Raw genomic sequence first — 21,196 nt, forward strand, 5'->3', positions numbered from 1 at the left:
GAAAGTTCAACGCATTTGAAACTACAAAACTATCTTTCTCTATAAATAGAGATCATTGCCTCTTTTCTTACTAATTATGTATTTACATATATACAAAATTATTTTATCTTTTTTTCCTTTATTTTATATTTTGGTTATTATTGAATTATTTATATTGACTTTTGAATTTGCCATATTTATTTTGATTTTAAACTATAACTAACGTCTTACAACGATATATTGAGCCTATACTTAATCTAATTTAGCCGAAGTCTAGCTATAACCTTCTCTCTTATTTTGTTATCTTTTCTATTGGCAACTCTATAAATAAGAATTACAAATGACATTTCTTTCAATTTCTGAATAAGCAAAATGAAGACAGTATATCGCTAGCTGAAGTTTCACTAAAAAGAAATATCCGGTACGCTGGTTTAATCGAACGCATAGGTAATGTCATTTTCATTGTTCGCTTACAAAATGGCAAACTCATTTGTGCTCGTGCCAACCAAATTCGTAATCGAGAAGATCAAGAAAATGAATCATCGTCAGACACACTTACATTGGACTTTACGAAACAACATCTAACGATGTACCGCGACTCCATATTGGTCGAAGTAACTAACGAAAATATTGTTTCGACTTCAGTTACAGCTCAATCATCAAATAAAGTATCTGAAATTGCGCCACTAACTCAGGTAGAATAATTACAAGCCCCTCAATCTGAAAAGCGTAATGCGGCAATTGTTCCGTCTACCCTACCAGAAACCCTATTGATTGATTTAGACTCTAATTACCACCATTTTAGATTCAATCTTAAAAGTGAAAGTTTTGGCAACCCTACAATTAAGAATGACATGACTTTTGTTGTAATGAAAACTGAATTTGAATTTTAATAAAGTTATTGTGAAGACACACATATAATACTTACTATCCTATTTGCATTAGATTGCTGAAATGGGATTTCAACTTTGAACCAAGAATACCAAAAATGTATATCCCTTATATGTGTGATCGATAGCAAAGCTACGGGCGTGTGATTATCCAGTGAGTTTCACGAAGCAATTGAAAACAGGTCTTATAGATATATGTATGTAGATAGATATTGACCGAAACTTTATTGATTATTGCTTTGGAATATTCTTGCTTTTTTGTTTTTTTCTCTTCGTTTATTATTACAAAATATTTATTCAAATACCTATTTATTCAAAATTAGTTTCTTATGACCCCCTGGCTCGATTTCTAGCTACGACCAAGCCACATACATTGCTTTTTGTACGGTGTTTGTTGGCTAGTTGTTAAGAGAATATACCCAGTATATATATTTATAATAAAATTTTTATATACCGAAATATTATTTAGAAATATAGAAATATAAGAAATAAATCATATAAGTATTATTAAACTTATTGCTGTGTTAAGACATATTTAAGTAATTCTATTAATTATGATTTGAGAATATTAACTAAATTCATTATTTCTATACTAAGTTATATTTTATCATTCTACCATTTATCGTTGTCATCATTATTATTAAGCAGACAAGGCATCATAACACATTTTTCTATGCGGACGCGATCCTTACACTTGAAGCTCATATCAGTATTCATAAGGGTACGTGTCTTTTGGCGTACCGAGTTGTCACCACAACTGGCTGTACATGGTGTCCAGGCTGACCAAGCGGAATAATGACATTCATCTTTTTCAATTGTAACTTTAGCATGAGCCTGACTGCTACCACGTCTTTTGTCATGAGAAATACTGTAAATGTTTCCAATGGAGTAAATGTCGTCACAGTGTTGATAGCATTTATCTGTATGCACCAAATGTTTCGGACAAGGTTTACCGCCATACTTAGGAGAACGAAGCACCTTACGAGTCTTAATTTGTACACCTTCACCACATGTGGCATTGCATGCATGTGCATGCCATTCAGATACGGCACAATCAATGCGTCTCTGTTCGGATTTGAATTCGTTACTAAGTAACTGTGCTTTATGTCTAGGTTTTTGACAAGTCTCTTCACATGTCTCCTTTGATGTAAATTTGTTATTGTTCTTATCGCATTTATCTGCCCAAAATAATGCACATTGATCACTTAAATGGTCGTAATACCAATAATTTGCAACATCACTATCACGACAGTGGCTGACCTGTAATTCTTCAAAACAGTAGTTGGGAACAATTGTATCGCAACTTGGAATTGTGCAGTTGACAGTTTCAATGCGTTTGATATGTTTGCATGGATCGCCACGAAAATTATTAGGACGTTTAACACCATAAACTTCATCATTATTCCAAATTTTACGTTCACGCTGTCTGTGACCAGTACTACCACAAGGACCCATGCAAGGAGAAAAATCTGACCATGGCGTAACACCACATTCCGGTGGTATGTAATCTTCGCGTTTTTGACTATAACTTTGAAAATTACGAAAACGTAAATTGCTGTCCATATTTTCATTAAAGGCTTCAGTATCTCCAAATTGCATTTCCGCATCAGTATTTTCATTATTTTCGTCAATATTTGGTATACCATTTCCAATGTCTCCACCGCAGTCAATGCCTTCACATTTTTGAGTATCTTGTAGTTTAACACGGCTCACTTTCTGTAAAAAATATATATTACTTGTATTTGTATTTGTTCTAGAAAATATGAAGTAAATAAATTACTTGGCACTTTTTCTTTGCTTTAGGATTTAGATACGCTCTTGTACGTGTTATCACACCTTTTCCACAAGTAGCGGAACAAGTTGACCAATCACTCCATTCAGATATTGCACACTCCGGATTTTCAGGTCCACCGTTTGGATAACCAACTTCTACTTCTTCGGCAGCAGCTTCCTCCTCATTAAAGTTACCACATTTGCGACCTACACAGTTTTGTTCTTCTCTTAAACTGTTACGACATTTTAAACGTCGCGCTAAAGCTCCATTTTTAAATTCTCTTGTACGATATTGTTTACCCGGCCCACATTTAGCTGTACACTCATCCCAGCGCCCCCACGGATATGTAGCACAACCAGCCACATCGTTTTCAGCTAAAAGAGTTTCATTATCGAATTTGTATATAAGTTTTCTAAGCATAATATACGAATAGACTTACATTCAGTATTTTCACAAGTTTTCTCGTACAGTCTACGTCGGTTAAGGTGTAATGTCGCTAAAGGTTTCATTGGTGCACCAGTTGAATCATAAAAAGGTGATCGTGGATCATTAGGAAAATTTGACTTAATGCGACGAACCACATCAGGCGGTATTTGCGGCTGATCAGCAGACTGTTTTAAATGTAAAATAAAATTATTTCATGTAACTGGAATTGAGATAAACATATGTCTCTATTTTTATCAAATTATTTCTTGAAAAGCTGACAAATGTAATATTGGATTTACACGAGACTTTTGTTTGTAATTTTAGCAGTCAAAAATTTTCATTTTGCATTGAAAACAATAACAATTGACAGCTCAAATTACCAACCCTGACAGCTACAATTACAAACAAAACTCTTGTGTGAATCGAATATTAGTCATAAATTTTAAATTACGGTACTATTGATGCAAGGTAACAATATAGAACAACTACGATTGTATCTGCATTCAAATGATTATAACTATTAGGAAAATATTAGGAAATTTCATTATTTTAAACATTTCTACGATTACAAAAACATATACCATAAATGCACAAATGATATTATTTAGAATGAAATCTCACCATATACGAAGGTCCACTATCAGTGCCTGCATCCCAGGGATAAAGGTTATGAATTTTATTTTCTACCCATGAACAATTAGGTAAACAAAGTTCTAATCCAGAAACGCCTACAATCCAATCTGGAGACGGGTCAATCATTGAAACCAAGGATATCAGATGATGTTTAGAGTCTACGCGGAAGACAGCAAAAGTTTTACCAGTTACATTTGGATATGCTATTCCACGAGCTTTGATAATTGTACGTATCTGATCACTCTACAATATATCAACGGTAAATTAAAATACACATTTATTAAGATTTTTGCCTACTTGATCTTTAAGTTCACTTTCTAATGTTCTGGTTGAACCATGCTCTGCAACTTCTCGCAAACCCTCACTTGCTAAATCACCATATTGCCAAAATCTATAATCAATCGTATGTGATGCACCAATTATATCACTGAAACGTGTACGCCAACTATTTGCTGGAAAATCTTTTGGATGTGTATGTCTAGACCATTTACCTTCAAAGGTTAGCTAATATAAATATTCCTTCAATTCACATATATACCAAATAAATAACTAATTATATACTTCATATTTCGCTTCATCACAGGCACAACATGGGTGAACAATGCTTGGTTGACTATCAATATCATCGACCTCTTCTTCACATATACGCTTAGTAAGAAATCCATCATCCATGAACCAAACATCACGATGCTGTGTGACCGTTGCACGTAATAGTATACAACCATTACCACTACCAGTAGGTGCCGTCCAGATAACATCGATACGAGTTTTAACATTTGTATTAGTGTTTTCAACCAAATTAGCGCAACGAGGACTAAATCGCGTTTCAGCATAATCGATTATTTCAAACGAACCTTTATTATCCATAGTTTCAGTTTCGCCATTTTCGTTTTCTAAACCCAACATGAAGCTGATAAATGTTAGTCCATTATATGATATAAGTGAAACTGTAAAAGATATAATTATGGTAAAATATAACCAATGTCACAGTTAGTATGCCAAAATTATCTACTCACCATTATATTTTTGTCCTGGTATATATGTGTCTGGATTTCCTCCTAATGAAACAACATAATTTTCATCAACAGGTGATTTAGCTGCTGTTGTACCCTGTGGTATACGATTACAGGCCAATGCTATACTAAGAGTTGCCGATATAGAAATAAGAAGCAACAACCAATTCATGTTTAAATGAATCTTTTGATTGTAATCCAGTCGTGAAACTGTAAATATATAAAGTGATGTGTATATGTCAATGCAAAAGGTCTGACTATAAACTATCAGAATTTATTCATTTACAGTAATTGACTTATGCTAGTATTTCATTGTTTGATTGAATTTTTGTTTTCATGTTGAAAATGTGTTCATAAATGTTAAGAGCCGGGTTTCATACTTTTTTATTTAAATTTAACACATCTATTAGTTTCGATCTTTCGATCTTATCTCGAATATTTATGGTGATATCATTCCAATAGTAATTAGCGGCACGAAGCTCTCTTTTGACTGTTCGTCTCCAGATAGGTGGGGCTCTTGGGCATTTGCTACGTTGGGAATTTTACCGAAGCATTGGTTTCGCGATTTTCTGTCAGGTCGCCATATTGTATGTCAAATCTAGTTCTACTTACTCTGCCTTCTTTTTTGTGTCACAGGTTTTTGTTTCGTGCAAGCCTAGAGGTCGATATTTAAAATACGATAGGGCCACCAGATTCACAAAATACTTCTTATCGGTTTGCATAAACTTGGAGCCCGGATTGTGATGATTTTGTTGCTTTTCATGTTTCACAGCCATAGAAAAGGACGGATTTAACATTAGAGTTAAAAATGTGTAAAAATGTGTTAAATTGACTTGATTTCCATACAGGGTTCAGTTTAGCAAAGGGGTGCCTCGCTTAATGAGTGCGAGAAACGAAGGCTTCATATACATCACATTTATTTGTCACTATGCTACCAAAGTAAGTTACGGATTTGACATACTTGATTCTCTTGATTCTTTGACATACTTGAGTTATAACTGCATCTGTAGATAGACCATATCCGCTGCACATAACCTTTGTTTTTGACATATTAATCTCAAGATCAATGTTACGCGCATTAGTGCTGATTCTATTGATGTTATTTAAAATAACTTATTTTGAAGATCGATGTATCTGTGACTTAATAATAGAAAGTTTATCTACAAATTGTCATGGTACATCCACATGAATTACATGTTATGAGACCTCAGAGTACGATTAAGAATACGATTAGAAATTATTCATGTTTTGCTTTCATAAAAACTGTTTTCCTTTTTCATGCTTTCAAGAAGTAACTTTACTTCAGGTTATTGCTAAAGTATACCTTCAAAGAATTGTGTGTATAAATATTAAAAAAAGGATATACGTATAAATATAGATTGATAAAAGACTGCTTAACATTTTTCTTGTTACTTTTGTATTATATTTACTACTACTAGTTGATTCTATGGCCCTGAATATATTGAATATGTAGCATATAGAACATTCTCAACTTTCTGGAGAATTGATTTGTTATATCTATCTATATCAAAAAATAAAATGTGTATAGTGTACTTTGAAATTTTTGAAGAGAAAATTTCTTGAATTTAATCAAGTTAACTAAAATACTTAAAATAATTTGAAGAAATCAAATTCATAATTTTTATTTCATTCTAATATATTTTTTAGAAGGTGAATTATTACGCTTTTAATGTTTAACTTGTTTTAAATTTATCGTTAATAAAAGTAATATTAAGAATTCAAGACTAAGTTTTGAATAATTTTAAAATTTTTGGAAGTGTTTTGTCATTTATTTATTTTTGATAAATCAATATGAGTTCATCAACACTGCGAAGTGGTACCGGCAGTGATGAACAAAAGGGTTTGAAGAAGAAATCTTCTAAAGGTAAAATATATATATAGTTATAAATATTGAAAAGTATTAAAAAAGGATGTAAAAAACTATTTAATTAATACTATTTAATTAATTTAATATAAACTATTTGATATTATTTAAAAGCACAATACAATGCTTTACATCTGCAGAGGTGCAGCACTGACACCTTACACTTCGGTCAATAAATTTTAATTTTATATAACTGTGAATATTTTTACTTCTGGTAAGTCTCTAATATTCACACTCTACAAATTCTGAACTAAAAGACACATAACAAAAGTAAGAAGGAACCAGTAACATCGAATGAAATATATACATATAAGTAGTTGAAAATAACTCGATTCTCATTTATCGAGCACCTACATTTAAGAACAAATTTTGAGCAGTTTTTCCTACTATTCTTTGTGGTAGATATAGCTTAATTCTCAAGGTATTGAACATTCGTACATATAAGAACGAATTATTGTAGAGTTAGTAATTTTGAGCAGTTTTTTCTACTCTTTTTTGTGCTAGATATAGCTTAATTCTCAAGATATCGAAGTTGAAGTAAGTCTGCGCCACTGAATGCAATATTTACATTGAATATAAAAACAACTGGTAGTAACAAAATGACTCGAAAACTAACCTATATAATCTGTATGGTGTAGAAGAGATGAAATTCGTTATCAAATAGCGTACCCAAGAAATCGGTATTGCGTCTTCAATATTACTATTGGTTTTAACATTTCACAAGTTTAATGACATGTTTTCTATTATTTTAAACTCTTTAAATTTATCGTGCTAGTGTCTAAGATTTTTATTTATTTATATATAAAAGTCTTCGCGGGAACAATCAAGTGCAACTAATATGGATTCCGGGACATGCTGGTATTCAAGGCAATGTAACGGCAGACAAACTTGCAAGAATAGGCGCAGCCTCATGAATGATAGGCCCAGAACCATTCTGTGGTCTAGACAAAGAAACTCTATCTATTCTTATGAATGGTGCAGAGGGAAGAGAAAGATAACTCTATTGGAAAAGGTTACCAGGACTCTCACAATCGAAAATGCTGTTAGGGACTTACCACCTAAAACGTTTCAAAGATTGCATAGCACAATCAAAAAGCAACCTAGGAATTATTACGGGATTATTGACTGGTCACTGTAGATTGAATAATCACCTATCGAAGTTAGGAATTCAATCCAACTCAGACTGCAGATACTGTAGAGAAGAGATAGTAACTGCATGCCATGTGGTTGGGGAGTGTCCGATTTACTACCTTTCATTAAAGAAATCGGACTTGGAGAAACAGTCTAACCCGAGTAAGGGGCACAATAAATCTTTTGGGTCGCAGTGCACAATCCCTTCTTTTTAATAATAATATATAAAAGTCATATATTTGTAATCTGTTCAAAAATCATTTGAAATTTTTAAGAAAATATGTTTTATAAAGTCATGAACACTGATTTTTCTCTTCCAGAGTACATCTTTCTGATTCCACACATATATACAAGCGTTTTATTCAGTTATTACAAAATTTTTTATATACGTTGTTTAATATAATATTGCGCTTTTTTGCCGAAAGTTGTTTTATCAAATCGAAACTGCTAAAATAATAAGCATTACTTTGACTTTTGAACCATTTAGTTTCGTCTCATATTTTCACTTAAGAGTTATTATATAAATTCATATTACACCACTAGTTTAATGCATCCTTGATTATGCGACCAGTAATTTAAGGAACATCCAAACTAATAGGTTGATTTGTTTCAATGGTGAGAGAGTTGCCTCTTCTATCCAATTAGCTTATAAATGTTTCTTAAAGGAATATTTCTAAAGTAGAGAACTGATGTTTAGGATACAACAATGCCATAATGAATCGAAATACCATCATTGAATACAATGAGAAACAAATATTAGAATTATATGTAAATGCACAATATAAAATGCATAGCAAACTCTTACAAATAAAGACGGAAAAGGATAATGACGCAAAGCATGAATTGAATAAATAAAGATTCTTATACCACTTGACACGATAAAGCTGGCAATTGAACTTAAATATCTGAGCATATTTCAACAAAGTTCTGTCGGATCGCAGGATCGACCTGATCAAAAGCGTAAGCTGTTCAGCACTATAGTATTAGTACTTACAGATCACTGCGTACTAAGAAAACATGCTATGAGATTGAGTTTACCCCACAATGACTTTTGACGAGGCAGTGACTCTGTGAATGAGGAGAAAATTCACACCACCTAATGTGTCTATTTGTGAGCATCGTTGTCTAGAAAAAGATTTAAAAACTTTGGGACAATGAATGAGGGAATCTGTCAGGGTTGTTTGTACGCTGATCACTGCGGGTCTTTTAAGATTCCTTTTGGTCTGCGTATGAACAACACTAATCCATAGTATCATAACGGGCCCTTACTTGTGCCCAAGTGGGCCAAAGCCACCACTCCAGCCTAACCTAATCTAATCTAATAGGTAAAGGTATATGTTATATTTAAAAAACTTTTCCCCTATATTATTGAACCGATTCTAAAGAAAACGGAATTTAAGATCCGGTTTAAATTAGTTGTAATTAAAGTTTCTCAATAAATTGAGTTGTTTAGTTTTCATGTATTCTTTGTAAATATACATTACATAGTTTATATATAAAATAGTTCACATGTAATTATGTTTCTTATACCTCTTACAGCATACAGTTCTATTTATTTGTTTTTTTAAATATATATATATAATTATAATCATAAGTATTATATATACTATGGTTTTCGTTATAAGCCTTTGTTTTTGTATTTAATATTGCAACAAATTTGTATTGTGTTTGTCATTGTTGTTAATATTCATATATTTATTTAAATAAGGAAACTATGCACTAATAATTTAATTGAAAACACACAATTTTATTATTTTAATTGAATCGTCGGTCTCTTATCTGGCAAAGTACGCAGCCAACACTTTGAACTCATCTTTTAAATTTTGCACTACAATTTAAAATTAATTCACAAGTTGTTGGGGGTTACTTTGTAGTTAAGCAATAATATAACACTACTATATAAACACATAATCAATAAATTAACTGCAATCATCTATTTATAGAATAGAGAAATTGAATTGAATAGAAGGGATTTTAAATTAATTCACAGAATTTATATAATATCACTTAAATTATTACTCGTACATATAAATTTCTTTAGGTATGTGCTTTCACTTTATCCACTATATATCACGTAGTGAAAGTAACTCACTTTTAAGGCTTCTGATAGAATTTTCCTTTCTAGAAGTACTTTTCGATGACGCTCCTATTAATGAGATAAAAACTATTTGAAATTGATTGAAACTATATATTAGTTTCAAGTTCTTCCTGAAACAATTAATCTATTTATTTAGTGCATTCGAAACTATTTGATTATTTAATTTCTAATTCCGCACACTATCCGCAACGTTTGTCGATTAACTCACAACTGAAATGCATTTGAAACGGTGTGCGATTTTTGTATGAAAATATAATGATTGAAAGTAAAAAATTGAAACAAAATGGAATAAGTGCAGTGCACTCAGAGCATAAATACTTTACAGATGTTAAAAAACATTTTTTATTTATTAATATTTATAGTATTTTATGAACTAATTGTACTAATATGCAGGCATAAATAACAGTTATATCAAAAAATTTTACAAAAAAAGCACCAATAAAAAATTATCTAAACTCCTATTTAAGTATATAGTTATCATTCTAAAAAGTCTCATCCTTAATTTTAAAATAAAACTCAAAATATAATTAAATTTGCTTTATATTATATTTTTCAAAAATAATTTTCATGTGCCTTTTATTTTTTCACGCACAAATTACTCTTACACTCTGCTTTTTTTTTTAAACGCACAAATAACTGTTATTTTTGACTTAAAAATATAAAAATCAGAAATAACTTTTATTTTTGAAAAGAAAATATAAAACGCGTTTTGCATGTAAAGTATTTATTTTTGTAATTTCATCCAAAATGTTTATAGAATTATTTGTGCTTTTTATAACAAAAAGCAGAGTGTAAGATTTATTTGTGCATGGAAAAATAAAAGGCACATGATAATTATTTTTAAAAAATATTATATAAAGCAAATTAAATTATTTTTTTAATTATACATTAAAATGCGAATGATAAGAGTTATTGGTTGATTTTTATTTCTTTAATGATAACTGTTAATGTTTCTGCTAATATGATATATTAGTAAACAGTAGACACAAAATATATATATATATTTTAAGATTAAATATTAGATAAATCCCATCTTCAAGATATAGTAGCGAGGCCTGGACGCAGATCACACCGATGGAAGTCTTAAATGACTAATAGAGACCCTACCTTGAAGTTATACTAACTAATGAGGGCGAGTTGGTTTAGTCCGTGCGAGTCGGACACTCATTTTCCAGGGCCCCGGATTGTAGCCGGTGCGTAGGCCTTCCACTCCTCCTTTCCGCAAAACAAAAAAGTCATCAAGATATGTATGTATATAAGTCAGGGGGTTATTACAGAATGTAAGGTATTTCGAGAGAAAAATAATTCTATCGGATGAAATGTATAATGCTAATAGAAATTACAGATAAAGAAGTTAGGATAATGTTCGCTAACGGAACTGTGGTTATAATTATTATAATTAAGATATGAATGACTTTTTTTTTAAGAGCCCAGATGTTATTCCTTTAATGGAAAAAAATAGGTGAATGAGTTGCCTACAGCAGATTTTTCACCAATACACAAATTTTACCTAGGGTTCTGGGTATACTATTGAGATTTGAATGAAGTATTTGACATAGGTGTTGAAGATTTGATTATACATCAGCTCAAAATATTTAAATATGTCAACAAACTCGAAAAATGAGTTGTCATTAAATGCACAGACAAGCTACAAGTGAGGAAATAGTGAAGGTTCTCACGTAATGTTAATGGTAGCAAATAAAAGCGAACACCGGAATTTAATTTTTTTTATTAAAATATTACAATAAATTAGGAAATAGTTATTTAATCTTTATTGCTGATGTCTTCTATTTAACATATAGCTATAAAGTTGAGTATAGGAAATCTTAAGATTATTTATGGAATCACATTTTAGGAAAATTAGGTTCAATGTAGATAAGAAAAGAAAATAAAGACCATGAATGGCAACCTTTTAGAAATATTGGCAACAATAGGACTAATACAGAACAGTGGTAGATTGAAAGAAATTCTATATTTACTTATGACATAATCTTTTAGGGAAATTAGGCCACATGTAAGTGAAAAAAGAAAATGGAGCCTTTGATTTAGTGTTAAGAAATACCGGCTAGGTTGGGATTAACATAAGACATTGGTGAAAAAATTTTTAATGTGAAAGACCTATTGTAGAGTAATTGGAGAATAGAACCCAAAAATAAGTTTCGGGTGCAACACTCGATCTGTCAAATATCACTGCAGCATGAAGATTAATAGGTGACCAGTACCCGTTAGAAAGTCATAAAGACTAATAGATATAAAGGCTATATCTTATTAAAGTGGGTAGAAATTGTCAACAGTCATTGTTATGTTTCTGATGCCTAACAGAAAATTAGACAATAAAAGATTATCAGAATAAAAAACTCAGTTTATCTTTTATTAAGGTTTCAGTGTAGAGAACAGCAGGAAAATGGTTGGGTCTTAAGCTTACCGAAATTAACGAGAAACATAAATTCAACACTATCGAATAAGAGTAATATTATATGCAAAACTAAAATTATTTAAAGAAAGTAAATAATCTTCTTAGAATCCATAAACTCTGAAGTACAAAGATAGAATGATAAAAAACAAAATTAAAGTTGGTGTGCCCCATTTTTATCGGTTTTATCGGTTTTTTTTCGAAATCTTCATTATGCAATAAATATATTTTTTGATCTTAGCCAGCTACTGTAATTGAAATATAACAACAATCAATATTTTTTAAATCTTTTAGTTTTACAAGTATTTATATTAGTTATATATATAAGAAAATATTAATTGTTTTTAAATTTAGCTTCAAAATTACACGAAATGGATACTTCCTCATCTATAGAAAAAGACCAGTCTACTGGTAAATAAGAATATGTGAATTTACTCTACATATAAATAATTTTTTGATTTTAATTAGGAACTGATCAGCAAACTCCCAATTCAATTTTCGAAACTTCAGATCAAACAAAATCATCAAGTACGCAAAATTTAGCCTCATCTCGAACACTTACTGCATTCGATACATTAGATAGTCCTAGGACTGTTTCCAAACCAAAGGTAAAATTTTTTAAGTTATAAACATCTCTGTATTGTTTTTTTTATTTAGTGGCCAAAAAAACCTCAATTAAGCGTCACTGCAAAGATTACAGAGGTACGAATTAATGGCATATTTATTTACAAAATATATGAATTTTTCTTTTGTGACTGTTTTAGACAACGCCGATGCAACAGAAAAAGAATCTATTTACTGGCAGAGCTACTAAAAAAGCTGCCGCTACAAGTAATATACCTATTTTATCCAAGCCGCGTAATATAAAAAAGCCTGAAACAAAGCTTCCAAAATATCAACGGCCTATCAAAAATTCTGCTAGAATGTTACCATCGGCTAAAGGTTTGATTGGAACAGTAGTACCGCAAAAAACTGGTAAGTTGTATTAATTTAAAAATGATACCTACTCTTTTGTTTTACTTTTCCTAATAAATATTTAGTTACGTTTGACAGAATAACAGTATATTTTTTGTATTCTTAGAGGGACTAACAAGAATCTGTATCTAATAAGCGATTTGTAGCGATTTAGTATCTAATTTTATAATTATCTGTAAAGATCTTGTGATTACATCTATTAAGAGAAAAAATTCTTTCAAAATTTAATCTGCTATTACTTGAGTTGTTAATAATGATAAAGTAGATATAACAAAACAATTTATTCTTATTTAATATCTTTTTTGTAATACAGAAATATGTAAAATTTGAGCATTATCTCCGATGGCTCATTCGTCTGAAAATGAATCTAATAAACAATTGTGTGATATGCAAAATTAACTATATTAATATAGTCTCTTTGATTTAATTTTTTATTTAATTTATTTATTTAATTTTTAATTTAATTTTGATGTGAGAAATTGACTATATTAATATAGTTTCTTTGGTTTAATGTTTTGGTTCATTCAGTGTATTGGTAGAGGTATGTCTACTAAAGCGACTCAGAAAAGGCATAACATGTACTGTGTTAGGTTAAATATTTAGTTGAACTGTAATATTCCATGTTATTTTAGAAATAATAACATATATTTAAATATAAAAACTTTACGCTATTTATTATACATGTATCATTTTTAATCGAATGTATAGTATATTCTAATAATTCTAATATAATGATATTTTTTTATATTTATATATATTCTAATATATATATATATTTATTCTAATATATTCTAGAATTTCTTTGTAGTATTGCGAGAAATATATCAGTAAAATATTGCATACTTTCATGGGCTGATACATTTTACTGAATATTAACGTAGCATCCATTTTGTGATTTATATTTGGTACCACTGTTTCAGTGATATATTTGAAACAGAAATTCCAGACATCGTATACTTAATTTAAATTATGTCATTTTGCAATATGAATCATTTATCAACTGATGATGTGTTAAAATTGTAAAAAATTATTATAAAAATGGTTTCTCTTTAAATTTCTTCACATCTCATTTTCTTCATTGATGAAACGCGTTATTCAATTCCAAGATATACCATCAAACCAAATTGTCATATCTGAGGCATTGAAAATTCACAAGTAACTATTGAAACAACATTGCAGTCACAAATCTACACTGAACAATGTAGCATTTGGTCTAGAGGTGTTATAGCCTCATACTTTCATGAAAACAGTTTTTGGCGTTAATTAAAGGAAGATGTGAAAAATATGTTATTTTAATATAAAAGTTCCATAAGTTCCTTATTGTTCTTAATTGAATTTATTGTTTGAAGAAATTTATAGGACACGTACCTAATTTTTTATTTTGCTGATGTCAATTGCGAACCGAGTTCACAGTAGTTATTTGTTTTGAGGTTATGTAAAAATTATTATTTATTCAGACAATCCTCAACCACATAACATCTGGAAAATAAACATCCATTATGATATGACCGAGCTTTAATAAGTTAGGCACCTGTAGTAAGTCCAGTACTGTATTACGACGCGTGAAGTACTCGAATCTTTTAATATTATATGGAGTCACAAAATGGATAAATCTTTGTGTTTATATATATACTCAAATAAATACTATTAATATATAAAAAATTAATCATATATTTTAAACTATTTATTGATATAATAATTAAAATGTATAATTTTACATTAGACAATAAAGTAGATGATTCAACTTCACTAAAAAGCCAATTTTCGAATTCGTTGTTAACAACAAACAAGAATGGATGTATAACCGTAGGTGACAGTGAAATTGTAGGACTAACTGCACGTGAACGTGTGCTGGAGAAAAATAAATTAACCGTATTCGAAGTTTTGCAGAAAAAATTGGAATCATTGCAGTCTGAGTTTATGCAAAAATTCTCAACATTGAAAAAAGTTTCACCAGATAAACTCAAGGCGGATTACAAATTTGTTACAATGGTTAAAAATGACGAGGGTCGATTGATCGTCTCGCCAAGTGATTTAATAAATATGCCAAAACTTCGTGAGTATGATATTTATATCTACTATATCTATGGTTCGTTTCCGATTTCCCGTGCGCTCCTCAACGAATTACAATAGAGTTAGCAATTTTGAAGAATTTTACAACTTCTTCCACTACACTGCACTATAAACCGATATAACTTACTTTTAGCGATCTTGAACTTTTATTTTTTTTACCCTCGCAAAAGTTGATGTCTGGGAAGTGGGAATCGTGCCATATATATTATATTAATGTGAAATTTATTAGTAATTTTTTTTTATGAAAGCCGTGGAATCTATAAACGACATAAAGCAAAAAATGAAGGAAACATCTAATGCATGTTTAATGTATCTTATTGATGTTTTAAAAAGTGTTCGAAATAAAAGCAGTGATGATCGAGAAATAATTTTGGAGGATGCATACAATGCTTTGGAAGACAAACAGGTATTTATTTATTAGACTATAAATGCAATAAAATTTATATTTCCTTTAAAAACGCTATAGGTTATAATAAAAATATGTTAGAAATAAAAAATATTATTGATTTTATAAAAAAATTATAAATAAATGAATTATTATTTAATACATAGTTAACTAATATACATAATATTATTTTTGAAAATATTTTCTTCAGGATGAACGCATTGAAAAATTGTTTGAACATTTTCAAAAATACCTTGATAAAAAAGCTGTCGATTATGTATCCATTAATGAGAGGTTACAGAAAGAAATTAGGGTTAATAATTACAATTGAATTAGAAAATATTTGACATTTATAAGTGATATATTTATAGGATACAAAAAGAAATTTGGAAGCTACTGAAAATGAGCTCAAGAAGGTGAAAAGTTCACAGGAGGCAAAAATAAATGAGCTTGAAGTGATTGTAGACAAACAAAAGGAAGAGCTCGAAAGTCTTGAAGCTGAATTGGATGAAAAATCTGATAAAATATTTGAGGTATTAATACATACTTGACTTGCCTTTGTTCAATATTCGATCATATGAAAATAATGTTTCTTAAATTAAAATTTTATTTAGCTTGATATAGTTTTAATTTTTATTAATTTCCAAGCATATATATTAACAATTTAACTCTACATATGACCACATACAATTGTCCATGCTTAAAACGGTCCTTATTAACAAAACACCAACTTTGTGAAACTGTAAGTCCTTATAACACAATTTTTAATTAATATTTGATGTTACCCATGGACTACTGGTATAGGTCACCCTTTTACGAAGGGAATACCTTCAAACCTCATTAGCTCCGATTTGCTGCTTAGTGTTAGGCGAATTATTAAGAAACTTTCTTTTTAAAATAATGCCATCCTGAATATTTCAATTTTTAGCTAAAATTTAATTATAAATCCTAATCCAGAATTAATTAAATTTCATTTAATGAGGATCTCATGCGTATATATTTTATTTGAGGAGTACAATAAATTAATATTTTAAAGCTATTTTTAAAAATAATGCTACTTAAATTATTCATTTTTTTAATAATGTATCTTACAAATATTTTGGTTTTTAAGTAAACTTATATGATAAATCCAAATCAGAAATAAAAGAAATTTTTAATGCATAATATTCAATTAAATATATTTAAAATAAGAAGATACTGAAATATGACTATATAAAAACTACTCGAAGATGAATATTCTCAAACCGTGGTCCATGTTAATAGGAAAAAAATGTTAAAAGTTTTTTCTTGAAATAGTTTTTCGAAAAGTAGTGAACTAGAACAACAAAAATTCTTTTATATTATTTTTAATTAATTGCATTTTTGGATGACCATACAGCTGTTTTGAGTATTGCCATATACCCATCATCAGTGGTCTTAGAAATAATATTTGTCTTTAATTATTCGTAAAAAATTTTTTGTGACTGCAAGTACTAGGGATTGAACTTGTATTCTGCCAAATTTGAAGCTCAGAGTCAGCGTTCATTAGTCAACTGACCCAAAGTCGGAATTGACTTTTATGTTCGCATATATATTTTAACCCAAAAAATTTTAACTTAATATCTTATTTTTAGATAACTTCTTGTATCGAAAAAATTGAAATTGAAAATGAAGACTTGAAATTAAAAATTAAAGAATATAGCGAAGCAAGTGATCCGATGGAATCGAAATATATATCAGAAATTAAAACCTATAAAGAAAAGTATGTAATATTGTCAGGAATATATTTTACTAAATAATATTTTCATAATTTTGTGATATATTTCTATTTGCTTATATTGTTTTTCACACCCAATGAAATAAATTCATCGATATGAAGTATCTTCAACTGAAATGATTATGAGACGTGATCAAAAAGAAACGAGAATTTTGATATTGTATATGGTCTATCTTGTTTATTGAATGTTTATGTTTCTTTGCTTATGTTTTAGTTACATTGCAAAGTAACTTACGAGGTAACTATGGTATGCAGCAGCTGCAATACTTAATTTGTGCTTACCAATTGAAAGAGGAATACGTTATTAGTATGTTTGGGATTTAATGTAATAAAATACAGTATTAGAGACTTTTTATAAAATTTTGTGTTACGAATTAAATTAAGTGATATCCCTTTTCGTAACTACTGATTTTTTCTTTGCTAATCCCATAAGTCATGATGCAACATAATATCACTGCAATGAAGCAATCACACTATTCAGATATGGTACCTTGAAATTTTTATTAATTTTCCAAACCTGAGAAGGTACCAAAATGACAATGTATTATAAACAATAGATGTAATAAAGGGAAAATTACAAAGCGAGGTCAAAACATTACCTAAAGAAACTTCTTAATAATATTTTTCAACTTTGGCAGATTATCAATGAGTAGCCTTTGAAGGAGACTTCGAAAGGATTAAATATAAAATAGTCCGTTTCAAAAAAATTTAAAATTCTTGTTACTTTTTGATTACGCCTTGCCTATATTAATAATTTTTAGATTATACGTAGTATATAAATACTAATTTTACTATAGAATTGAAGCTTTGACTAAAAAAAAGAGAGATATTGAGGAAAAGTTTTCACAATTAGCTGATGAAAGAGATGAAATAGCTGAGAAATTTCGTAAAGTTAGTGACGATGTATACACCGCCAAAATAAAATTGGAAGAATTTAAAAAGAAAGCTAATAATGATTTAGAGCGCTCCAAACATAAATATGAAGAAAATCAGCACAAATTCGAAATGGAGTTAGAAGCAGCAAAAAGGGAATTGGAAAGGAGTCGACACAAATCACAATCTGATCTTAGTACATCGAAAGAAAAATTGGAAACTATTCTCCAAAAAACTCAAACACAATTGAAATTCACACAGGAAATGTTGGATGAAACTCGTCTTAAAGCTGAGGAGGAATTAACTAACACGAGAAATGAATACGAGGCAAATCAACTAAAACTTCAATCTGATTTGTCGGAATGTAAAAAGAAATTAAAAGCAACTGAAAAGAAGTCGAAATCTGATTTGACAGCATTGCAAGATCAATTAAAATCTCAACAAATGACTGATGCTGATCCAAATGAAGACCGTTTAAAGTTCTACATGTTAGAATTAGAGGCACAAAAAGCCAAATGTGAGACTTTAAAACAAGAAAAGAAGGCTATATGTATTGATATGTCTTGTATTCAAGAGGTAAACTTAGAGCTTTTGAAATCTGCAACTAACATAAACAAGCATAAATCTATAATATTTATTATACAATTTTAGGAATTCAAAGATTCGAAGAAAATGCTTGTGAATGCTGAGAATAAAATAAGGTAAATGATTAATATGATAATATTAATTATTATAAATTAGATAGTTTTTTTTAAATATTTATACCTAAATTCTTTTCGTAGAGAACTAACTGATGCTTTAGATTATCAAACGAATATTGCTCAACATGCTTTACCTATGAGATCAGACGACTACGAGGAGGTAAGTTTTTTTTAACAAATATATAGAACTTACTCGGATTATTATATATAGGAATTTTATATGTATATTTAAATATAATATAAGGGAGAATATATACTGTAAATAATTAACAACTTAATACAAACCTGCCTCTATATTGATAATAACAATACAACCCTCATCGCTGCGTTCTGTTAATATTGACATACCTATTCTAGGTTAGTTTTGACAGCACTCTCTTATTTGCTGACAACTGATTATTAACATATTTGCTATTTGTGCCAAACCAAATAAAGATGAAGATGGAAAATAAGTAGTATTTTTCGAGGATTTCTTGTTAAATTTGCCCTTAATTTCCTTTTTATAGCATCGGTTAGGATTTATAGATAGAATCATCGATTAAAGTACGTATATTGGCAGGATTTCAACGGATTAGTTGATATGATTTTGTAAGGTGTTGATTTCGTCTATATACGAACTATTGCTAAGAAACCCAGTTTGTTTTCTATATGCTTTTAAATATATATTTATAGAGAGTATATTCCAACCATGGGGTAATAACAAAAAGATGAATATCTTGAAGTTTGCGATAGTAATAATATATGTATATAAAATCGATTTTTTTTAACTTAAATTTAAAAAAACAACCTGGTCTTCTTTTGCTTTATCATAGTAATATCTTGAAATGTGATTAAAATGTTAAATCAAAAATAATAATAATAAAATATATTATTTTAAAGTTAATGTCATTAAGAGAAGCTGAAAAGAAAAAGAAAATTGAAATCGAAACTCTTCGCAATAAAATTAATGCAATTTACAAAGGTGAACCAATGGTTGAAAGTCAAGGCGATTATGACTTCACATCACAAAACAGTACTGGTGCAGATTGCAAATTAGTAGCATCTCTTGGAGAACAGAACACAAAAATTTGTAAGGTAAGAAAGCATGTTTCATAAAAACATACTTGCTCGTATATAAAAATAAAATCTGTCCAAAAATTGCAGTTAAATAAAAAATTAGTTGAAAGAGATGAAGAATACAAGAGTCTTTTCAAAACTTTGAATCACAAGCAAGTAGATGTGGTTCGTTACGAGCATATGATTAGATTATTGGTTAACAATAACGAACGTAGTCAAATGTTACGGGTTAGGATGGAGGAAAAACTGGCTTCTATGGAAGATGAGATTCGTCATTTACAGCAAACTATGTAAATACTCTTTATTTACTAAATATTTAAATATGATATATAAATATTCTTTTTCATTTAGACGAATTTACCAGCAGCATATTGTTAAAATGATATAAATCACACCTCAGTTAAATCTATCAAGTAGCAAGGTATATGTAAGGAAAAAACTATAAAAAACACTCAATAGAAAGGGTAAGAAAAATATGTCTAAATATATCTAAAACGTATTATATATGAATATTTTAGATTTAATTCGAAATTGGAATTGGTGATTATGTTTATATTGATGAGAAGTTTCCATATGAGAATCAAAATTATAAAGGTTTTTAATAATTGTCCATGTTTTGTTTTAGCGAATAAGTGAAATTATTTATTTTGTAATTATTTTGTTATTAAAACTGAACGAGTATTATATACATAAGAAAAGAAAACAAAAAAAAAACCAAAAAAATAAATCAAACATGGATAAAATTTAATAATTTTTATTTTTAACAAAAACTTAAAAAAAGTATTTGGAACAGTAGAACATGTGCCTACTGTATGCTTTGTTCACCAAACCCATCATCCAATAATGTAAAACAAATTTTTTCCCGTCTTCTATTTTATATTACTTCGATTCGGCACATACCATACTGCATATTTGTAGAACGTTACATATCCGAAGGTTTCAAAGCTTTGGAAGCTGTATCTAATACAGTGATGAACGACAAACAAGACAAACAAACGTACGACCTTATTTTAATACACTATAGTTAATTGGTTATACTAAAAGCAGAGTTTTGCTTTCAATATACAATATTATCTCATAAGAATCATATAAATACCTGCTTTGAATTCACATACTTTATATTTTTGCGTATAAG

The 21,196-nt window shown here is 29.4% G+C and overlaps 2 protein-coding genes across 2 annotated transcripts; one reads left to right on the forward strand and one right to left on the reverse strand.

The window, feature by feature from the left end:
* Positions 1-1,057: 1,057 nt before the first annotated feature.
* Positions 1,058-10,041, reverse strand: LOC119678051 (spondin-1-like). The gene is made up of 8 exons (XM_038089692.1): positions 9,824-10,041; positions 4,719-4,925; positions 4,264-4,649; positions 4,000-4,206; positions 3,691-3,945; positions 3,083-3,254; positions 2,650-3,017; positions 1,058-2,585 (listed from the first exon to the last, which is right to left on the reverse strand). Exons 2-8 carry the CDS (start codon positions 4,885-4,887, stop codon positions 1,482-1,484), a joined length of 2,661 nt encoding a protein of 886 aa, XP_037945620.1. The 5' UTR covers positions 4,888-4,925; positions 9,824-10,041; the 3' UTR covers positions 1,058-1,481.
* LOC119678052 (paramyosin-like) lies at positions 6,368-20,474 on the forward strand. The gene is made up of 16 exons (XM_038089693.1): positions 6,368-6,600; positions 12,597-12,653; positions 12,711-12,850; positions 12,900-12,944; positions 13,007-13,217; positions 14,941-15,273; positions 15,539-15,696; positions 15,887-15,988; positions 16,047-16,208; positions 17,289-17,416; positions 18,229-18,880; positions 18,956-19,005; positions 19,087-19,165; positions 19,885-20,079; positions 20,149-20,351; positions 20,413-20,474. Exons 1-16 carry the CDS (start codon positions 6,528-6,530, stop codon positions 20,447-20,449), a joined length of 2,625 nt encoding a protein of 874 aa, XP_037945621.1. The 5' UTR covers positions 6,368-6,527; the 3' UTR covers positions 20,450-20,474.
* The last annotated feature ends 722 nt before the right edge of the window (positions 20,475-21,196 follow it).

Source organism: Teleopsis dalmanni, chromosome 2, assembly GCF_002237135.1.
Source record: "Teleopsis dalmanni isolate 2A chromosome 2, ASM223713v2, whole genome shotgun sequence".
NCBI lineage: Eukaryota > Metazoa > Arthropoda > Insecta > Diptera > Diopsidae > Teleopsis > Teleopsis dalmanni.